At 41.3% G+C, this 17,305-nt stretch overlaps 1 protein-coding gene across 1 annotated transcript in view; it reads right to left on the bottom strand.

The window, feature by feature from the left end:
- Nucleotides 1–15,641, bottom strand: part of PRKAR2A (protein kinase cAMP-dependent type II regulatory subunit alpha) — a 64,339-nt gene extending 48,698 nt beyond the window's left edge. The window contains exon 1 of the mRNA XM_059823200.1: nt 15,389–15,641. Coding sequence (XP_059679183.1) covers nt 15,389–15,641 — 253 coding nt within the window. The remainder of the gene's footprint in view (nt 1–15,388) is intronic.
- Nucleotides 15,642–17,305: the final 1,664 nt, after the last annotated feature.

Raw genomic sequence — 17,305 nt, 5'->3', positions numbered from 1 at the left:
GGCCCCTCACTACAAGAAGGACATTGAGGTGCTGGAGCGCATCCAGAGAAGGGCGACGGAGCTGGTGAGGGGTCTGGAGCACAAGTCTGATGAGGAGCGGCTGAGGGAACTGGGGTTGTTCAGTCTGGAGAAGAGGAGGTGGAGGGGAGACCTCATCACTCTCTACAACTACCTGAAAGGGGGATGCAGAGAGGTGGGTGTTGGTCTCTTCTCCAAGTGACTAGCGACAGGACTAGAGGAAATGGCCTCAAGTTGTGCCAGGGGAGGTTTAGGCTAGATATTAGGAAAAATTTCTTTACTGAGAGAGTGATGAAGCACTGGAACAGGCTGCCCAGGGAAGTGGTGGAGTCACCATCACCGGAGGTGTTCAAGGAACGTGTGGACAAGGCTAACTTTGGGTTTGCAACACACTACACTGCAGCACACCACTGATGTTCATGTCACTCTATTTCCCTCCTATCCAGGATGAATTTTTCCTATACACCTCACATAACATCTTCAAATCCCAGTTAAATACACACATCTATATATAATTTTACACAGCCTTTGTCAATGAACAACTCCTCAAGTAACTCATATTCAATTATTATCTATTGCCTCATATCTGTCCTTTAGGCAGAGGCATATTTTAAGGCACAGCAAATGTTGCATGCATTCCTAATACTTTTCCAGGTACATTTGGCATTTAAGACAACTTCAGTAGGCATAACAAAGAGTTGATTTCCGCCTATACGTAAAGAAGATGATGAGAATACACAGATATTATTGTGGTTTAGCAATGAAAAATAAAGAAAAAAATTTTGACTGCCTCTCAGTTTCTTCCAGAAACCCAACCTTAATTTTATATTCACTGCATTGTATTTTAAAGAGATTCCATCTGCTCTGTCTGTAGTACACATTAATATTCAGAAGACATCTGCAGTGTGCAGACCAAGCTTTTAATTGGAATCATGTCACAGCTACCATCACACAACACTGAATGTAAATGTTGGCTATCTGCACTTGGCAGCTGCTTGGCAGGCTTATTATAAAGTCCTACTGAGACTGATAGTGTCTTTAAATAATGCTGTATCAGGACATAAAAGGTATCTTGAAAAATCAAATATTTACTATCACAAAACAGTTTTACAATGCTGTCCATAGCTAATGTAGTTTACTAGCACCTTAAACTACTTCTAAGCAAAATATTGTTTATATTCCACCATAATTTTCAGAGAGCCAAAAATTGATACAACTGAACACACATCTTTCATTACGATAGATATTTAAGCAAATCTAGCTTGTACACAAAAGAGGACAAAGAAAACTGAACTTCAGTGCAACTGAAATTGTGTAGTGAAGCTTGAAGCATTTATAAAGATCTAAAACCCGAGCATTGGTAAGCATGTAAGAACACCTGAATAAAAGAATTCAATTAACAGGTGTGCTCAGTGATTTAAGACACTTTCCTACAATGTCAGGCTAATTATTCTCAAATGAACAATATAGTTGCCTTTTTTAAGAAAAAAAACAAGACAAGTTAATAGCATCATCATTTGCTTCAAATCCTTGCCAAACCATGGTAACATAAAATTACATTTGCCCAATCATCTACCTATTTTCAGCTTGTACTCTTCTGTACATTTCTGACAAATGGAGCAGTGATCAGCAACTTACACAGAGAAAAGGGTATGCGTGTATACACATATACACACACAAAAACTAATCATCTGTCCAATACAAGCAACTAGTTGTTACACTGTCAAACTGATCTTATATATGTTGCAAGTTATTTAAATCTTACCAGTAGGTAAAAGGGACATAGGGACTCTTAGAACAGCAACACTTGCTTTTCATGAAATACACATTTTCTTGGGGAATTTTCCTTCCACTATCTTTGCCATAGTATCATAACAAACACTTTTCCACAAATCTAACAAAACTTCAACACCATAGCTCATTAAGATAGAGATATGCTGCCACAAAAATAATTACACAAGTAAAGGAAACATAAGAACAGAAAGTCGTCACGATCCAACTGTTCTAACTGTAGTGGCCTTCTCTGATAGACTAATCGGCTTAACGGATACTGCTTAGCTTCAGTACAGCTTCCAACACAAATAAGAGAATTACACAGAGGGGAAGACGCAATTGTTTGTGCTCAGGGCATACATACATGGTCAGTCTCAAGCCTGTACTTGCACATCCACCACCATTTTAGAACACATTATGGTGGAAAGGCAACAAAGAAAAAAAAAACCATCAGAGAACAGAGCAAGGTTTCAGTCCCAAACCTGAGCACACAACGAGCCGATCGATGACCACTGATTGTAGCAGCACTTCCAAGCTGTTTCAATGCAAAGGAAAAAAGGGGTGGCCTAAGCTTTTTCATCAGTGATATACAGCTGGTCTGCTCAAGTTTGCCTAGAACAGAAAGGAGGAATTAACATGGGCAGTTATGGATGAGATGCAGTATAAGAAGCTTCTCCTTTTGCCTCTTAGCTATTTACAGTCCTGGATAAAAAAGATTGGAGTCACCCTCACAGTCAGGTACTGTATCTTATGTGACAGACAGTAAGAAACAACTATAACTAGTTCTACAAAAGAGAGCAATTTAGAAGAAAAATACGGAAGAGAAGATTTGAAGTTCAGCAGAAACAACCAGCAACACTGAGAGGGCATGGTGTTTTATATATCCAGCATGGATGTTACACAGCTATACTCGCCAGGTCAACCTGAGCTCAGGATTGTGTAATTATAGGTACCTAGGCAGCATTTAAGAATAGCATCCTACAGCTACAACAGGAGGCACATAAAAGCCCATAGTTCTTTGGTTGGGTCACTTCTAATTTCATTACCAATTCCTACTGTCATTACTGATTTGGATGATGAAACATAGCATGTTTTTACATAAGACAAAGATGGAATGGGTTGTTCTGTCATCTGATTTGATGTGCATAAAAGAGCAAGAGGAATTTCAATTAGAAACTCCAGCACCAAGCATCACTTCAAGCTGATTCAGAGCCTAATCTCACACATCCACATTTAAATCAGGGTATAAGTACACTTGTACATGCTAGGCAAGACACGCTAGTTTCATGGTATCCTGGGCTGCATCAGGAACAGTGTTGCCAGGTCAAAGGAGGAGGTTCTTCCCTTCTACTCAGCCCTGGTATGGCCACACCTGGAGGAGTACTGTGTCTAGTTCCAGGCTCCCCAGTACAAGAGAGACATGGACATACTGGACAGAGTCAAACAAAGGGCCACAAAGATGATGAAGAGATTGGAGCATCTCTTGTATGAGGACAGGCTGAAAGAGCTGGGACTGTTAGCCTAGAGAAAATAAGGCTCAGGGGGAGCTCTTATCAATACCTGAAGGGAAGGTGCAAAGACAATGGAGCCAGGCTCTTTTCAGTGGTGTCCAGTGACAGGACAATAGTGCAGGTTGCCCAGAGAGGTTTTGGAGTCTCCATCCTTCGGGATACTTAAAAGCCACCTGGACATGGCCCTGGGCAACCACTCTAGGCAGCACTGCTTAACCAGGGGGGTTGGACAAGATGACCTCCAAAGGTCCCTTCTAACCTCAACCATTCTGTGATTCCATAAAGATATTTTAACAGCTCATTAAAACTCATACTTTGCTTCCCACTTAAGTTCCAATGGCAAGAAGGCAAATAGAAGTAAACTTCATTTGCAGATAGATGCATTAAGGGACCCTCTAGTTTCAGACATCCTTTTTCCAGGTAGGTAACTATAAATTTTGACAGATCCACTGTATAGGTTTTGGGCTGTTGAGGTTTCATTTGTTTGGCTGTTTTTTTAAAGGGGGAAGGGGAGAAAGGGAGGAAGAGAAGAGGCTGAGAAATAGCCTGGGCTTCTACAATTTCTTATCGGGGCACATTCTCCATATTTGCAAACTAAGCACTTTCTTAGACATTTTAAAAAATTTTCAGTGATGACCCTACTGCAACATACTAAGCAAGTTCTTACTCTATTAATGCCACATAAAAGCCAACAAGCATCCACATCCTGGACAAACCTCAACACATGTATCAGCCCTCTTAGCCAGTGTCACAAAAGGCATCTATTATCAGTTGATCATCTACGATAACCTCTGCATCCTTCTCCACGTCACTCTTTTCTAGGATTTAGAACTCTATCCTGTATACGTAATCACCACTGAAGACTCACTCTTGCCCGAACAGTTCATGAATCACCTTTCTCAAATCAGTCTTTCTCAAAAGATCAACAATTTAAAGAGCTGGCTCAATTCTTCTTGAAGTCTGATTTTGACAGCTTTTTTAATTAGGTGCTTAAAAAAGACTGAAGATGTGTTGTTGATTCATGAAATAAAAAAAGTGTATTCAAAGAACTAGTGTCCCCATATGTGATATGTTCAAAAAAATAAAACTGGAGAAAAAAATTGTATCATGCATCATATCACATTTTTTAATAACCAAAGCGAGAAAACCTTGATCAGTTGTTTATAAAAAGTTCTAAATATACTTGCAACTGAAGTTATTGGTTCTCCAGTTAAAAAAGAAGGCAAAACAAAAACACACAAAAAACCCCACACCAACCCACAACTTGTGTCCTATATACAGACTTATCTAGAGTAGTGATAGAAGAGGTGCACAGGATTTATAGGATTTTATCCTGTAGTGGTAGCTTCAGAAGCACAGTGCTGGACAGCAGGTTTTCTGCCTTGCTTCCCCTCATCTCTAGGGTGCAGGATCCTCTGTATGAGCACAACTGATTCTACAATTCACGTTAATTTTCTTGTCTGGTGTTTTACTAGGGAGACACAAAACATGAATTGCACGCAGACCTTCCACACCATTGCAGCAGGTAGCTCAGCCTCAGCTCGGAGCGAGGATGACAGCCAGTGGACTGAGGGTGGCACAAAGTGATGAGATAGAAGGTACAGAGGAGTATCATGGATTCTGCAGGAGTATTACCAACGTCTCCAGCAATTCTGTGATTCTGTGTGTATGCAACATGAAGTACTACTTCATTACCAGTACAATTATATTCATCAATAATTCACAAGCAGATCTTGTTCCTTTCAGATATAATCTGGTAACAGTTTCTTTTAGCAAACAAAGTATAAGTAAATTTGAGTAGATTATGAATATGTGTTTTTTTAAATTTAAAAAAGTTAAAACTTATAATCTGGACAATCTTCAGGTTGTGATATACAAGCAAATTACGAGAAAAAATAACTTCTGTATCACATCTCAAAATAACGTATTTTATAGCTTTTCTTCCTTCAGATTTACACTTCTAACAATATTAAGTCAATGTTCAGCAAAGCTTACTTAAAACATAGCCATAAGAAGAATAAACTCCATGTAAAAAAGTATTTTGACAGACAAACCCCCCCTTCCAGTAATTGCATCCTGTGCACTTTCGCAGGAAGAGGATTTGGGGGAAAGAGGAAGGATGAAGACAGACAGATTCATCCTGTTTCCTAAGAAGGGATAATAGTAAAAATCAGTGTGTTCTCCCCAGGCCAGAGAAAATACTCTTTTATGCTCATGAATGTTTGAAGTCCCTGCAAGAGGGCACAAGTTAGCATTCACCCTAACATAAATATGCCAGTAACAATAAAAAGAAATTCCCTGACCAGAGCTGCAGCAGGTGGGGAAGTACTACATGGTTCAGCTTCCAGATGAACTGATTTTTAGTAGCAGAACTTCTAGTATAAAGGTCCCCACAGTCACTGTTACATACTACTTCAAAATAAAGAGTACACATTGCAAATCTTTTAGCTATGACAACTTAACAGTGTCTGCATGTAAAAGCTATGAAAAGTTAAAAAAAAAACACTAGCAAAACCAGTACATATCATACAAAGTTTATTGTTTCGTAGTGCTATGAAAAAATGACACAAGGCACAACACTTAATAATTCAATGTTTTCAGCAGCAAGAAAATAAAATTGCTTGACAGGGATATAAGAGATGCTCATACAGAATACAAGAGAAACTGAAGACCAGTTTATGGTTATTTATCATAAAGGTACACAATCTCAAGATTAGAATTAAAATCAATATACAAATTACATCCAGTGATGTTTAATCTCTATACACTTGAGAAACTGGAGTATTCAAAGTAACATCACCACTCTGAATAGTATTATGTTTTAGTATTTTAGAACAAGAATACTTGTGGAATCTTCCCCCACCCTTCTCCAAAGGTGTCAAAGACAGAAGATTAATCTGTTTTAATGAGCCATCTTTCATAACTTATCCCTGAGAAAGCTTTGAGTCTTATAAATACTTATGAATTATAATCAGAGGCACTGATAACATTAAATGTTAAAAAAACTTGTTTCAGAACAATTACTTCCAAAAAAAAAAAAGGAAACTCCATCATCTTTGAATTTTCATTCCAGGGCTGTCCATGAGACATCTTTCATAGAGAGGTACTCCCCATATCCATGACAACCTGAGATGGACCAGTTCCTTACACTACAGCATGTCCTTGAGGAAGTAATTCTTCCTGAATGATCAGGATTAGCACAAGTGTTGCCACAGAAATGGCAGTGTTTACTGGAGCCCCAACAGGAAAAAAAACACACAAATATTTGTATTTTTCTTTTCTTAGAATCTCTTCTATGGCATACAGTTTTCTCAATAGGAAGCAGAAAACAATATGCTATCCCAAGGGAGGAAAAACCAAAATGGAAATGAAGGGCCATTGTGACATCCTGCTTTATAACAGTCTGTCAATATACAATCACCAAGAACAAGGAACTTGGCCCTACAATTTATTCAAAAAATACATAGGAAAACAACAGAGTAGTTTCTCAACCCTCATCTAAAAACCACACAGTTCACTCCCCACACAAACTCCATACATGTTTTTAGAATACTCTGCAACAAGAGCAGTACTGTAAGCTTTGCAATCCTTCACTGCATACTACTCAAGATTCAGAGAAGGACAGAAACAGTAACCGATGGAAGAACATCTTTTTAACAAAACCACCACTTCATCTCCAACTTAGAATCCTAACCCTTCTTCACACAACAGTTCAGAGAGAAATTTTGTGACAACTTGCTCAGTTTTGCTGGTAGGGCCCCTGATCATGGACCATCTTGGTTTAGACTTCACCAACACCCAAAAAAGGAGTGCAGGGTTCCAGACTTTTGTAAGATGACCTCAGAACGAAACCTGACATCATGCCAGTTGGAAACCGAGTTCCTGCAGGCTGCATACCATTTCTGAGGAGAAGCAAATCTGTTCTTCAAGCCAGCCTCAGAAAGTTAACAGGAAATAGAAGAAGGGAACAGAGTGTGGCTTAAAATTTTTTTAGAAAAATAAAAAGTAAGTTTGTTTGGTTTTGTTGTTGTTGTTTTTAAATTATCATAAAAACAGTGCTATAGAAGGAATACGTGCAGTCCTTCCCACATGCCTTAAAGGCAGGCTGTTCCTAGAGATGTCTTCTCCGCTAAAGGGAATTTCCAAGTCTATATGCAGAGCAGAATTGCCACTACTCGTCCTTTGTAATCTCTACATAGAAAAGAAATGCCCCAGGATGGAAAGGGCTAACAGCAAAACTGCTACGAATACAATGCTGGGCTTTATTATACACGACTTACGGTATATCTATGACTATGAAACAGAGGCCAAATCCTAGCAGTATGGTAACTGTGAGACAGGCTTGCTTTCTTCTAAACCTCCTATTTCCTACCCATTAAAGCACACAGAGTACACTGCCACAATCACCACAATTTTCACAACCTGACAGACAAAACACAAATGACCACAAAGCAGCTGCTTGTTCTGTGTAACAGATTTCTGGATTTTCCTCCTGATAGTCCCTTTTTCAAATATGTACTTTCAAAAGAAAAGGATTCTTTTGCATTAAAGGATCTCATGAGCACACACCCTTTAGTACAATTAGTATCTTGGTGCAAGAGTCTTCTCTATATTGGTGTTTTGTCCACACTCAGATTTCTCAAATTCCCCACTAGTTACTCTTCTAACCAATGTTCTTATGATTTATGATTTATCTTGTCTGTTTCATTTTACAATGATGCATAAAGACACTAAAAATGCAGAGTGCAGAAGAATACACATCATTTGCTATGGAACTGACAGTACCTCAGGAAAAAAATTAAACCTACGTGAATTAAAGAATCTTGATGTATGAAAAAACACCAAACAATTGTTACATACCAAAGAAGTACTGATGCAAAGCCAGACATGGATCAGAAAGATGCATGTGCAGCAGCATATCTAAAGGAATCTAAAGGACTGTTACAGAGACAAGAATAACATCCCTTTAAAAGAGGAACCAGTGTGTATGTTAGAGTTATATTTGTCATTGTCTCCCTCTTCTTTCACAAGAAAATATGAATGATCATTCATGAAGCTGAAAATGTTACTAAAGCCAGTGAGAAACATTCATAGCTCATCTTGGCTACACTTCCAGTCTTCATTTGAATAATGAGCAACTGCTCTTTGTTAAGCATTAATGCTTTTTAATGACTGACTGGTGAATAATTTGAAGTGAGCTTGTTCTCTGTTGTCTCCTCCTCTTCCCCGCGATCTCCATTGTTCTATTTTAGATAAGAGGGTACAACTAAACTTCAGCATTAGCAAGAGGGGAAGATGGGACTCTGCTACACTGACAGAATTGTCTCAGCACTCTAATATTAGTTTATTAAATGAAAAAAATAGCACAGTTAAAAAGAAGCTAGTATTCAGTACAGTATCTAGTATCGCAATATAATAATTTCCTTTAGCTTAATTTTAGAACCAGCTAGAAGAATCCAATTTTAGAAGTTTCATACAGTTTTTCTTACAATAAACCTTTTCAATATGGGAAAAAAAGCTTTTAAGAATTCAGCAGTAATTTACAAAGGCTAGTTATCCACTTCCTTTAGTTAGAGTCTATGAGAGTAATGCAGTTTCTATTTGCCCAAAGTAACAGCAGAATACTAAAAGAGCAGAAACTCATTCTAGAATCTAGTTTATCTATACAGTTACAGCTAGTATCAAAAGCTCTTTAAGGAAATACCAAGCTTAAGAGTTAAGTGAAAAGTTACCAGCATGCAACAGATCACAAATATGAATTTAAAAGAAATTTTAAAAAGTACTGCTTGCCTCCTCACATTCTAGGATGTACAGATTACTTAAGGAAAGCAGAATGATTATGCCAAGCCCCTGAGAGCAAACTGGAATAAAAGGATATCTTTTTCAAGAGATCTTAAGGACTGTCTAATAGATGCTATAGGAATAACAACACTGCTGATGACAGGATGTTACAAATAACACTGTAAGTATACTATGTCAAAACTGCAAGAAACTTATCTTTTAAAATTAACATAGAAGTTCCTCCTTCCTGATGTAAATCAATATACATTTAGCAATATCCAGTGATGTTTGCAAATTTCAGTCAACTCATCTACAATTCTCTGTTTCTCAGCCAGCCAGCAGCTTTTATCCCTGCACTTCATCCTTTCCATTCTTTTACTATCTCAGGTAAGAATGATGTATTACACCTGTATCTTAATTAAATTTTCATTTGTAATGAAGATTACTGATGAAACCTTCCTTCAGGCTCCATTGAGATACAAATGGTGACTTCCTTAGAACTACATCACTTAGTTAAAAAAAGTCCTAGTCTAATCTTGTAATAGAGTAAGTACAATCTCAAGAACAAATGCTGAAAAGCAAGTCTTTTGTGATAAGCAAATACAGAAGCAAAAAAAACCAAAACCAAACCTCCAGGAAAAAAGCTTTAGATATTTTGTCCACGTAACTAAAGAGAAGTGAAATCAGTCTTCCTTAACACTTAGTTTATCTTCAAAGTCCCCCTGTGTGAACAAGATAAATATAGGGAGTGAAGTTCCATTAGTACTAACAGCAGTTACTCTATTTAATCCTTCAGATTTAAGTCAGTGAGAACTGTCTCTGCAAAAGCAGACATGTGCAAGTATAACAGCTGCACAATGGTGGTCTTTCACTTGGTATTTTTTATGTTAAACACGTTCAGGACACTATGCTGCCAAGACCTATTAAAATTAGAAAATTAAATGTAGAAATATATTCCTCTTAAAACATTATCAACATGGACACATCGCTAATACTTTGCTTTATAATTGATTTTCTGTTATTGATGGAGATGAAAGAATAAATAAAACTAAAGCTGCTTCTACACCTTCAGGTTGCTAGGCTTGCTTACACATACACTCTTTTTAAACATATTGTAAAGAAAGCATGTGTATTTCTTTCTTTGTATACTAAACTCAAAGTCTATTATTAATACAGTTAGATCATAATCTAGAGCTTCTTCCTCCATTTCCCTAAAAGCCTAGGGACTACTTAAGTAGAGCGCAAAACACCTTTGTTATAATCACTATTAAGCTATTAAGCCACATGAGACAAACAAATTTAAAAGAAAAAAAAAAGATGTAGCACTAGTAATTATCAGATTATGAAAGTGCCCACTGTGATACCTAGATTTTAAATAGAGTAGCTGTTCTTTGGACTGAATTTGTATCATACAATGCAATAATACTGTTAAAAAACATGTTCTGCAGAGAGGCTCTTTTAACGTTAAGGGCAAAAAAACCCCACAACACAGTGAGGAGAGAGCTACTGTGCTTTATTCCCAGTAAACTAACAATTATGGAGGAAGCAGGTGAACGTACTACTAAAAAGTTGTAAGTACTTTCATTATAGAGGTGACAGTATCTCACAGGAACGCTTGCAATAACCGTGAATCTGAATTACATCTGCAAACTTGAACAGTGTTCTTCAGAAGGACCACTATGCTCCTTATTCTGTCCTTCAAAAGTCTTAACATCATTTGACTTCTATCATTCAATAAATTTCCTTGAATTATTTCAGGAAAACAGCAGGGAGTTATGCCTGACCTGTAAATTGATGTAGGCAGAGCATAAATGCTTTGTGATTGATGTAGCACAGTAATTCCTGAGAAATCCACAGGACATACGAACCAAGTACAGATTAAGAAAGCATAAGCAAATGATGCTTAAGAATAAAAAGAGAAGTAATCTGAAACAGTTTTAATTTAATATTAACCAGTTTTGTTAACAATTAAAACGATAAAGATTTCAAAGATGGACTAAACTCTTATTCCGTGTCACGTCCAAGTCCCAATGATGTAAAAGTGCATTTCCCTACTCCCTTCTGCACCTGTCTGCTCAGATATCCTATGATGTTTTAAAGATGACATTTACCAAATCCTTGAATTTTAATTGAGAAGCTCAGTGCAGAACTAAACAGGATTTTTCACCTGTTCATCCAGATTCATATGCACCATTTTCCTTCATAATGATAGAGCATACTGAAGAGGATTATTTCAAAAGCGGTATATTAATAAGTGTTCTCTTTTTGCTCAGGGAGCAGCTGAAAAAGTGCACAATCTTTCCTTCAATATCAAGGTGAAACCCTGGGAAGGAAAAATTTGATTTGCACTATAATACTTGTCATTAGTTAAAACATCCAAGTTGCTCAAGTTTGTATATAATCCCAAAAATATTTTAGTTCCACTGTTAGTTATATTAAATATCTCCAAGAACAAACACAGGTGGTTTTTTAATTAATTGCTTACTATCACAAACAAGGAGACATAAACCAGAAAGTTAATGGTGCAGCACCTTGCACCTTTGTGCAACCGCCTCAACTGACAGGGACAGAAAGGTGCCTGCCTTCCTTCAGATGTGCTACTCACAACAGAAGGTTTCCCAAAGCCATGATTCAGTCCCAAACCGTAGACAGACTATTTCTGTGGCTTTAATTTCACAGCCTTAACACATCCATTCAGAGGTTCCTTGTTAAAATTACAAGTGTCATGGTCAAGGGCACATTTTGAGAATACATATCCATCCCTGGTTACATCCTCAGCCTGATTTTTGAAGTTGTCACTTTGCATCTTTTCCCAGCTCTGTCAACTTGGCAATTTTGCAGTTATACCAATCAAATAAAAGCTCTGAGGAAAGCTTCCCATGTATAAATGCCCCAGCCCACTGGATAAATGTTTCTGGAGGTTTCCCCCCCCCCGTATCATCATTTTCTTTCCACACATTCCTTACACTCCACTCTGCTGAACAGCCACATCCCAACATCCTTTGATCACATACACAAAAATTATTAAAATCAGGGATGAAACTCCAGGAGGTTCAGAGAATAAACATAAACCTGGAAGTAATTTCTTAAGTGTCACAAGAGAATAGAAATCTTCCATGTAGTCCAGCTAGTTTCAGGGACTTTTACCACATTGATGGAGTGCCTTGATGGCAGAAAAGGAACCACTGGTGTCACTATGACTACATGAGGACATTTGCCACATGGTTTACACCAAAGGCCAAGAGCTCATTCTGATTTTAAGTTATTTCTCCCTTCTATTACCACATGGACTCAAAGCTTACAAAAAAACAGGTAAGTTATCTGACGTGTTCTCTAACTCATAGCATGCAGGTGCAGCCCAGTGAGATACACAAATTTAATACTGAGCTAGAAGTAGAAACATGAAGACAACCACATTATTTGTGCAGACATCTTCATACACCCAACATATACAACCAGGTTAATTATTTAAACTAGCTTTAAATTTTCTTAACATAATACTTAACAAAACTACCACTGCTCAATTTCATGTTTATATTTAAAAACAGCCATGGAAACATTTTTAAAACACCCGTTTGACCTGTCTGCAACGCTAAAGGTAAACAAGTGTTAACCTAGAAAAACAAAGTGAAATTCATTCTAGTCTTTCCTAAATTGTCCAAGATGAAAAAATGCAGTCTTAGTAAACAGTACTAGGGCCTGTCCAGTGAGATTATCTAAGACTTTTTCATGTTGTGTGTTTTCTCTAAGTGCCCTTTAAACACTGAGCAATCTATAAGCACACAGGATCCAGTCTTCAACAACAAGGTAGAAGTATTTTCCTATCTATAAAATTCATAGAAGACAGAGATATCAGAACTTCTAACTTAACATTTTCTCGTTAATAAAGCCTTCTATGACAACAGTTACAATAGAAATCTAAAAAACACGTAGCCATCGTTGGCTGCCCCCCACAATGTTAAAAGACATAAGAAAGAATCGTTTCCCTGACTCTGTAGAGACCCTCGCCTGCTGTTAAGTAGAACATAGCAGTCTTCCTCCCCCACGTCTTCGAAACCGTAAGAAGGGAATAGCACTGGTTTTGAGATAAGAAGCAAGACAGCATTACTGACGGTGCCACTTGCCTAAAGGCCTCTGACTAGGACAAGTGACACTGGCCAGCCTCGTTAATTTAATTTTCTCTCTGACAAAGATAAAAAGATGATGAACAGAAATTTGAAGCAAAGGAACCACCTTTCTGCTTTGGACAGCCTCACCACATAAAGCTGTATTTGAAAAATTGTTTGCCACCATCAAGTTTTTAGATTTTTATCTGAAAACATTTAACTTAGAAGATCCTTTCAGTTGCAATTGCCAACATTCACCAGGAAAACTTCGCACTTACTTCCCTAGAGAAGATCTTTCAAACCCTAAAACAAGATAAACTGATCAAGAAATAGAAAAGTAGCTTTCAATGACATTAAAAGCTCCGGTGGAGTGGGGTTGTTTGTTTGTGGTTTTTTGTTTGGTTGGTTGTTTTTTTAAAAAAGGAAAATGCTATATACAGAGGACATTTTAAAAAATTACATCCAACTATTTACTGCAATTTTCCCAATCTAGAACTTTATTTTAAAATAATACCTTTTACAAGAAGCTATAACTTCTTGTATATTTAGACATGCTTGAAAGTATTGCTGACTTGGGCTGCAGGACAAAGTCACTTGTAGTTATTGTCATAAATCTGTGCTCACGCTTGCACATCCCCTTAACTTCAATCCAGTCACTACCAGTATCAACTTCTTTACCCTTCACCTTTTCATCTTTTCTTCTTCATGCCCTAAACAGAACCTCTCTCATTAGAGAAAAATAAACATTCAAATCTAGACAGTAATTGCAAACTGCTTTTTAATTCATTCTGACTGTACATTTTATTCTTGTCCTCTCGCATACTGGCACGTCCTATCTAGGTTGTATACTTTCAAGAGCAGAAGCTGTGTTTTACTTTGTAAAGTACCCAGTCTAAAAGGGCTACAACAATAGCTGGTCTCTCAATGCTTCCTTAATAAAAACAATTATTCATTCCAGAGTTTCATTTCTTCTTCTTTCTTTAAAACTGTTAACCCAAGCACACACTGCATCCACAAGGTGACATATAGTAATTGGTCTCAAAGAGGATCCTCTATCAATAAAAGTCAAGGGCACAAGACCTCCAAATGAGGGCACTGAAAGTTTAGGGAAAGCACACTTTTCCTTGCCTTTCCCTCTCCTCTTAAGTTACCTTCTAATAATGAGAGCGTATTCAGTAATTTCACGTCCAAAATTCTGGGTATGCCAAGAAGTACCATTCACAAACATTCTAAATAACTTTTTGCACTGCAGCTCAATTACAGTCCAAATTATAAACACTGTGCATTGTGCAACGCACCAAGTACATTTTGACAAAATAAAAATGAAAGTATCACAAGTGGTATTTCATTGTCCAGATCAAGTAAGTATATTTTCTCTTAGAGAGCTACAGTATAAACAGGAGTATAGAGGTGGGTTTGCATTTTTGCTATTTAATAACATATTAGAAGTTTCTTCAGTGCTTTATAATAACCACTTTAAACACACAACAGTGGCAATAACCATCCCCAGCTTCAGTGAAAAAACCGCTTGTCCACAATGACTTAAAGACAGAAACGTAAAGACAAGCACAGAAGAGATTGCACAATAACACATGATCTTTCCTATCACATGCTTGGCAGTACGCTCAATTCACTCTGATAACTCTGGTCAGACCCCAGGCGCAATTTTGGCCGGTATATGGCAGCTCTGTACATCTGCTTTCTGACACCCCACCCAGAGAATGAGTCTCTTACTGGAGTCTACGGGCCTAAAGTCAGGGCGAGCAAGGGCTCCCCCCGAGAGGACAGTTCTCCTGCCAGCGCACAGCTTCCCCACGGCACCGCCGACAGCCCTGCAGAGACCAGGGAGGGAGGGATCCCGCTGCGGGCGCCCAGCAGTACCCGCCACGGTACAGCGGTGCTGCAGGAGGACGCAGCCGGAGCCTCTCCTCCATTCAATCCGCCCGGCCCGCTCTCGCCCTGCGGCCCCGAGCCGCTGCGGCCGGGGCACCGGCACCGAGGACGGGGTGGCCGAGGCGCCCGGCCGGCCTTCCCGGGCTGCTCCCTCCCCCGGGGGCAGGACCCCGCCGCTCCCGGCCCTTCCCCACAGCCACGGGCAGCCCCCCGCCGCCGCCCCTCAGCGCCACGGGCAGCCCCCCGCCGCCGCCCCTCAGCGCCACGGGCAGCCCCCCGCCGCCGCCCCTCAGCGCCGGTACTTACGCTCGAAGTCCGAGTCGGAGTCCTCGTCGCCGCGGTCGGGCTCCTCTTCGCCGTTGGACTCGGTCTGCATGGGCTCGCCGTCGAAGCTGACCACCCTGCGGCCGCCGCCGGCCGCCTCCTGGTCGCGGGCATCCCGCAGGCGGGCGAAGTACTCGGCGGCGAAGTCCAGCAGGTCGGGCGGCCGGTGCCGCAGCACCTCCACCGTGTAGCCCTGCAGCAGCTCGGTGAGGCCCGGCGGGATCTCGATACTCATGGCGCCGGGGACCGAGGAGGCGGCCGCCGCCTCCCCCCCTCCGCGGCCGGCTGTGGCGGTGGCGGGCTCGGGGCCTCCCTCCGCGGGCGCTGACTGACTCCCGCCGCTCCGGTCACACGAGCCGCGCCGGAGGCGGGGGGGTGAGGGGGGGGGGAGGGGGCGGAACCGGCGCTGCCGCGGCTGCGCAGGCGCGGGAGCGGGCGCGGGGCCAATGGCCGCGCACGCGCCGAACGGGGCGGCGCGTGCGTCACTGCGAGGCGCGGCGCGAGCCGGGGGCGGGCAGGAGGGCGGCGGCGGCGGCGGAGCGCGCGGCGGGACGGGGCTCAGCGCCGGGCGGGGGGCACCGGGCGTCCGCCAGCAACGCGGGGCGGGCCCGTAGGAGGCCCAGCAGGAGACGGGATCCCGGGCCCCGCCCCGCGGAAGAGGCGGGGCGGTGGAGGGGCCGCGGGGAGACGCCCGTGCAGGTGGTTCAGCTGGTGGGAGAGCCGCTCGCGGCCCGCGCTTCTGCCCGGGCGGGCACCGTTAACCACCGCTCGCGGAGGTTCGGAACGGGTTTGTGCGGAGCACTGCTGACCGTGTGGGTGTGGGGAGGGGTGGAGGGCAGCCCTGGGCAGCCGCGCAGCCCCCTGCCTCTCGTCGGGCAGCGTCCGGCCGTCCCGAGGTGGATGTGCTCCGCGGGCCTCGCAGCTGCTGCTTCCTCCTTCCGTCATTGCACAGCAGTGAGGCCGAACGCTGATTTCTTCTTCCCTTTCCCCGCTGCGTCTGTGAGGGGTTTCAGAGCCCCCCCAGGAATGGGAGAAAGAGGTTTGATCTTGATCGGATCTAACCTAAATCTTCATCCAGTTCTTGCTTGGAATTGGATTTAGACCCTCTTGACCCCTCTGGTTTCCTGTCAGAATTAAGTCGTTAAATAAATATTCTTAAAACCAGTGAGCACAAGGGAAGCAGCGTGCAGGTCCGCGCACCTCTTGGTAAAAGCCGCGTAAAGCCGTAGTGTCATCATCTGTGAAATGGTGGCAAAAGTATTGATCTGCGTAATGCTGAATGCCTGAGAGCGTTAAAGGTGAAGAATTTCCAAAAAGTGAAACATCTCATTGATTGCTTCGATGCGTGAGCTTTGGCGATAACTATTCATATGTTGTTAAATGTGTTTTATTCAGATTTTTGCTTGTATTCTTCGTACAAGACCTACACAGGTAGTGCCGCTGTGTGTTTATATGCACCGGGGAGGTTTGGCAGATGCCCGGGGGCAGGCGATGGGCTGCGTGGCGTGGAGCCATAGGCCCTTAAGGTTTGACGTTGCCGGAAGGCTAGTCTTGGAAGAAAACAGGCCTGTGCAAACATGAGCCGAGGGGAATAGGGTTGTTGGCTGAGTGAGGTTGCTGCATGTTGTCAGTGTAAATGTTTTTATTTAATTCTTTTGTTTCAACAATAAAAGGGCAGAAATCAACTTGTACTCAAAATACAAAATTTCACTTAGAAGCCCAGAATTGGCTGAGGCAATTTATTGTGTGTTTTGTTTTTGTTTGCTCGTGTGCCAAAGGGTCCCGTCGCTTATCCAGATGGTTCTCGCCACGCTCCCATACAGAGATAGTCTGTTCATCACTGTTGCGTGGAGGGCGCAACTGCAGATCCCAGAACACCCCATTCAGTGCTTTTACTGA

The sequence above is a fragment of the Gavia stellata genome, chromosome 12 (assembly GCF_030936135.1).
Source record: "Gavia stellata isolate bGavSte3 chromosome 12, bGavSte3.hap2, whole genome shotgun sequence".
In the NCBI taxonomy this organism is placed as follows: Eukaryota; Metazoa; Chordata; class Aves; order Gaviiformes; family Gaviidae; genus Gavia; species Gavia stellata.
Note: the sequence above shows the minus strand (reverse complement) of the source record. Positions and strands in the feature narration are given on the sequence as shown.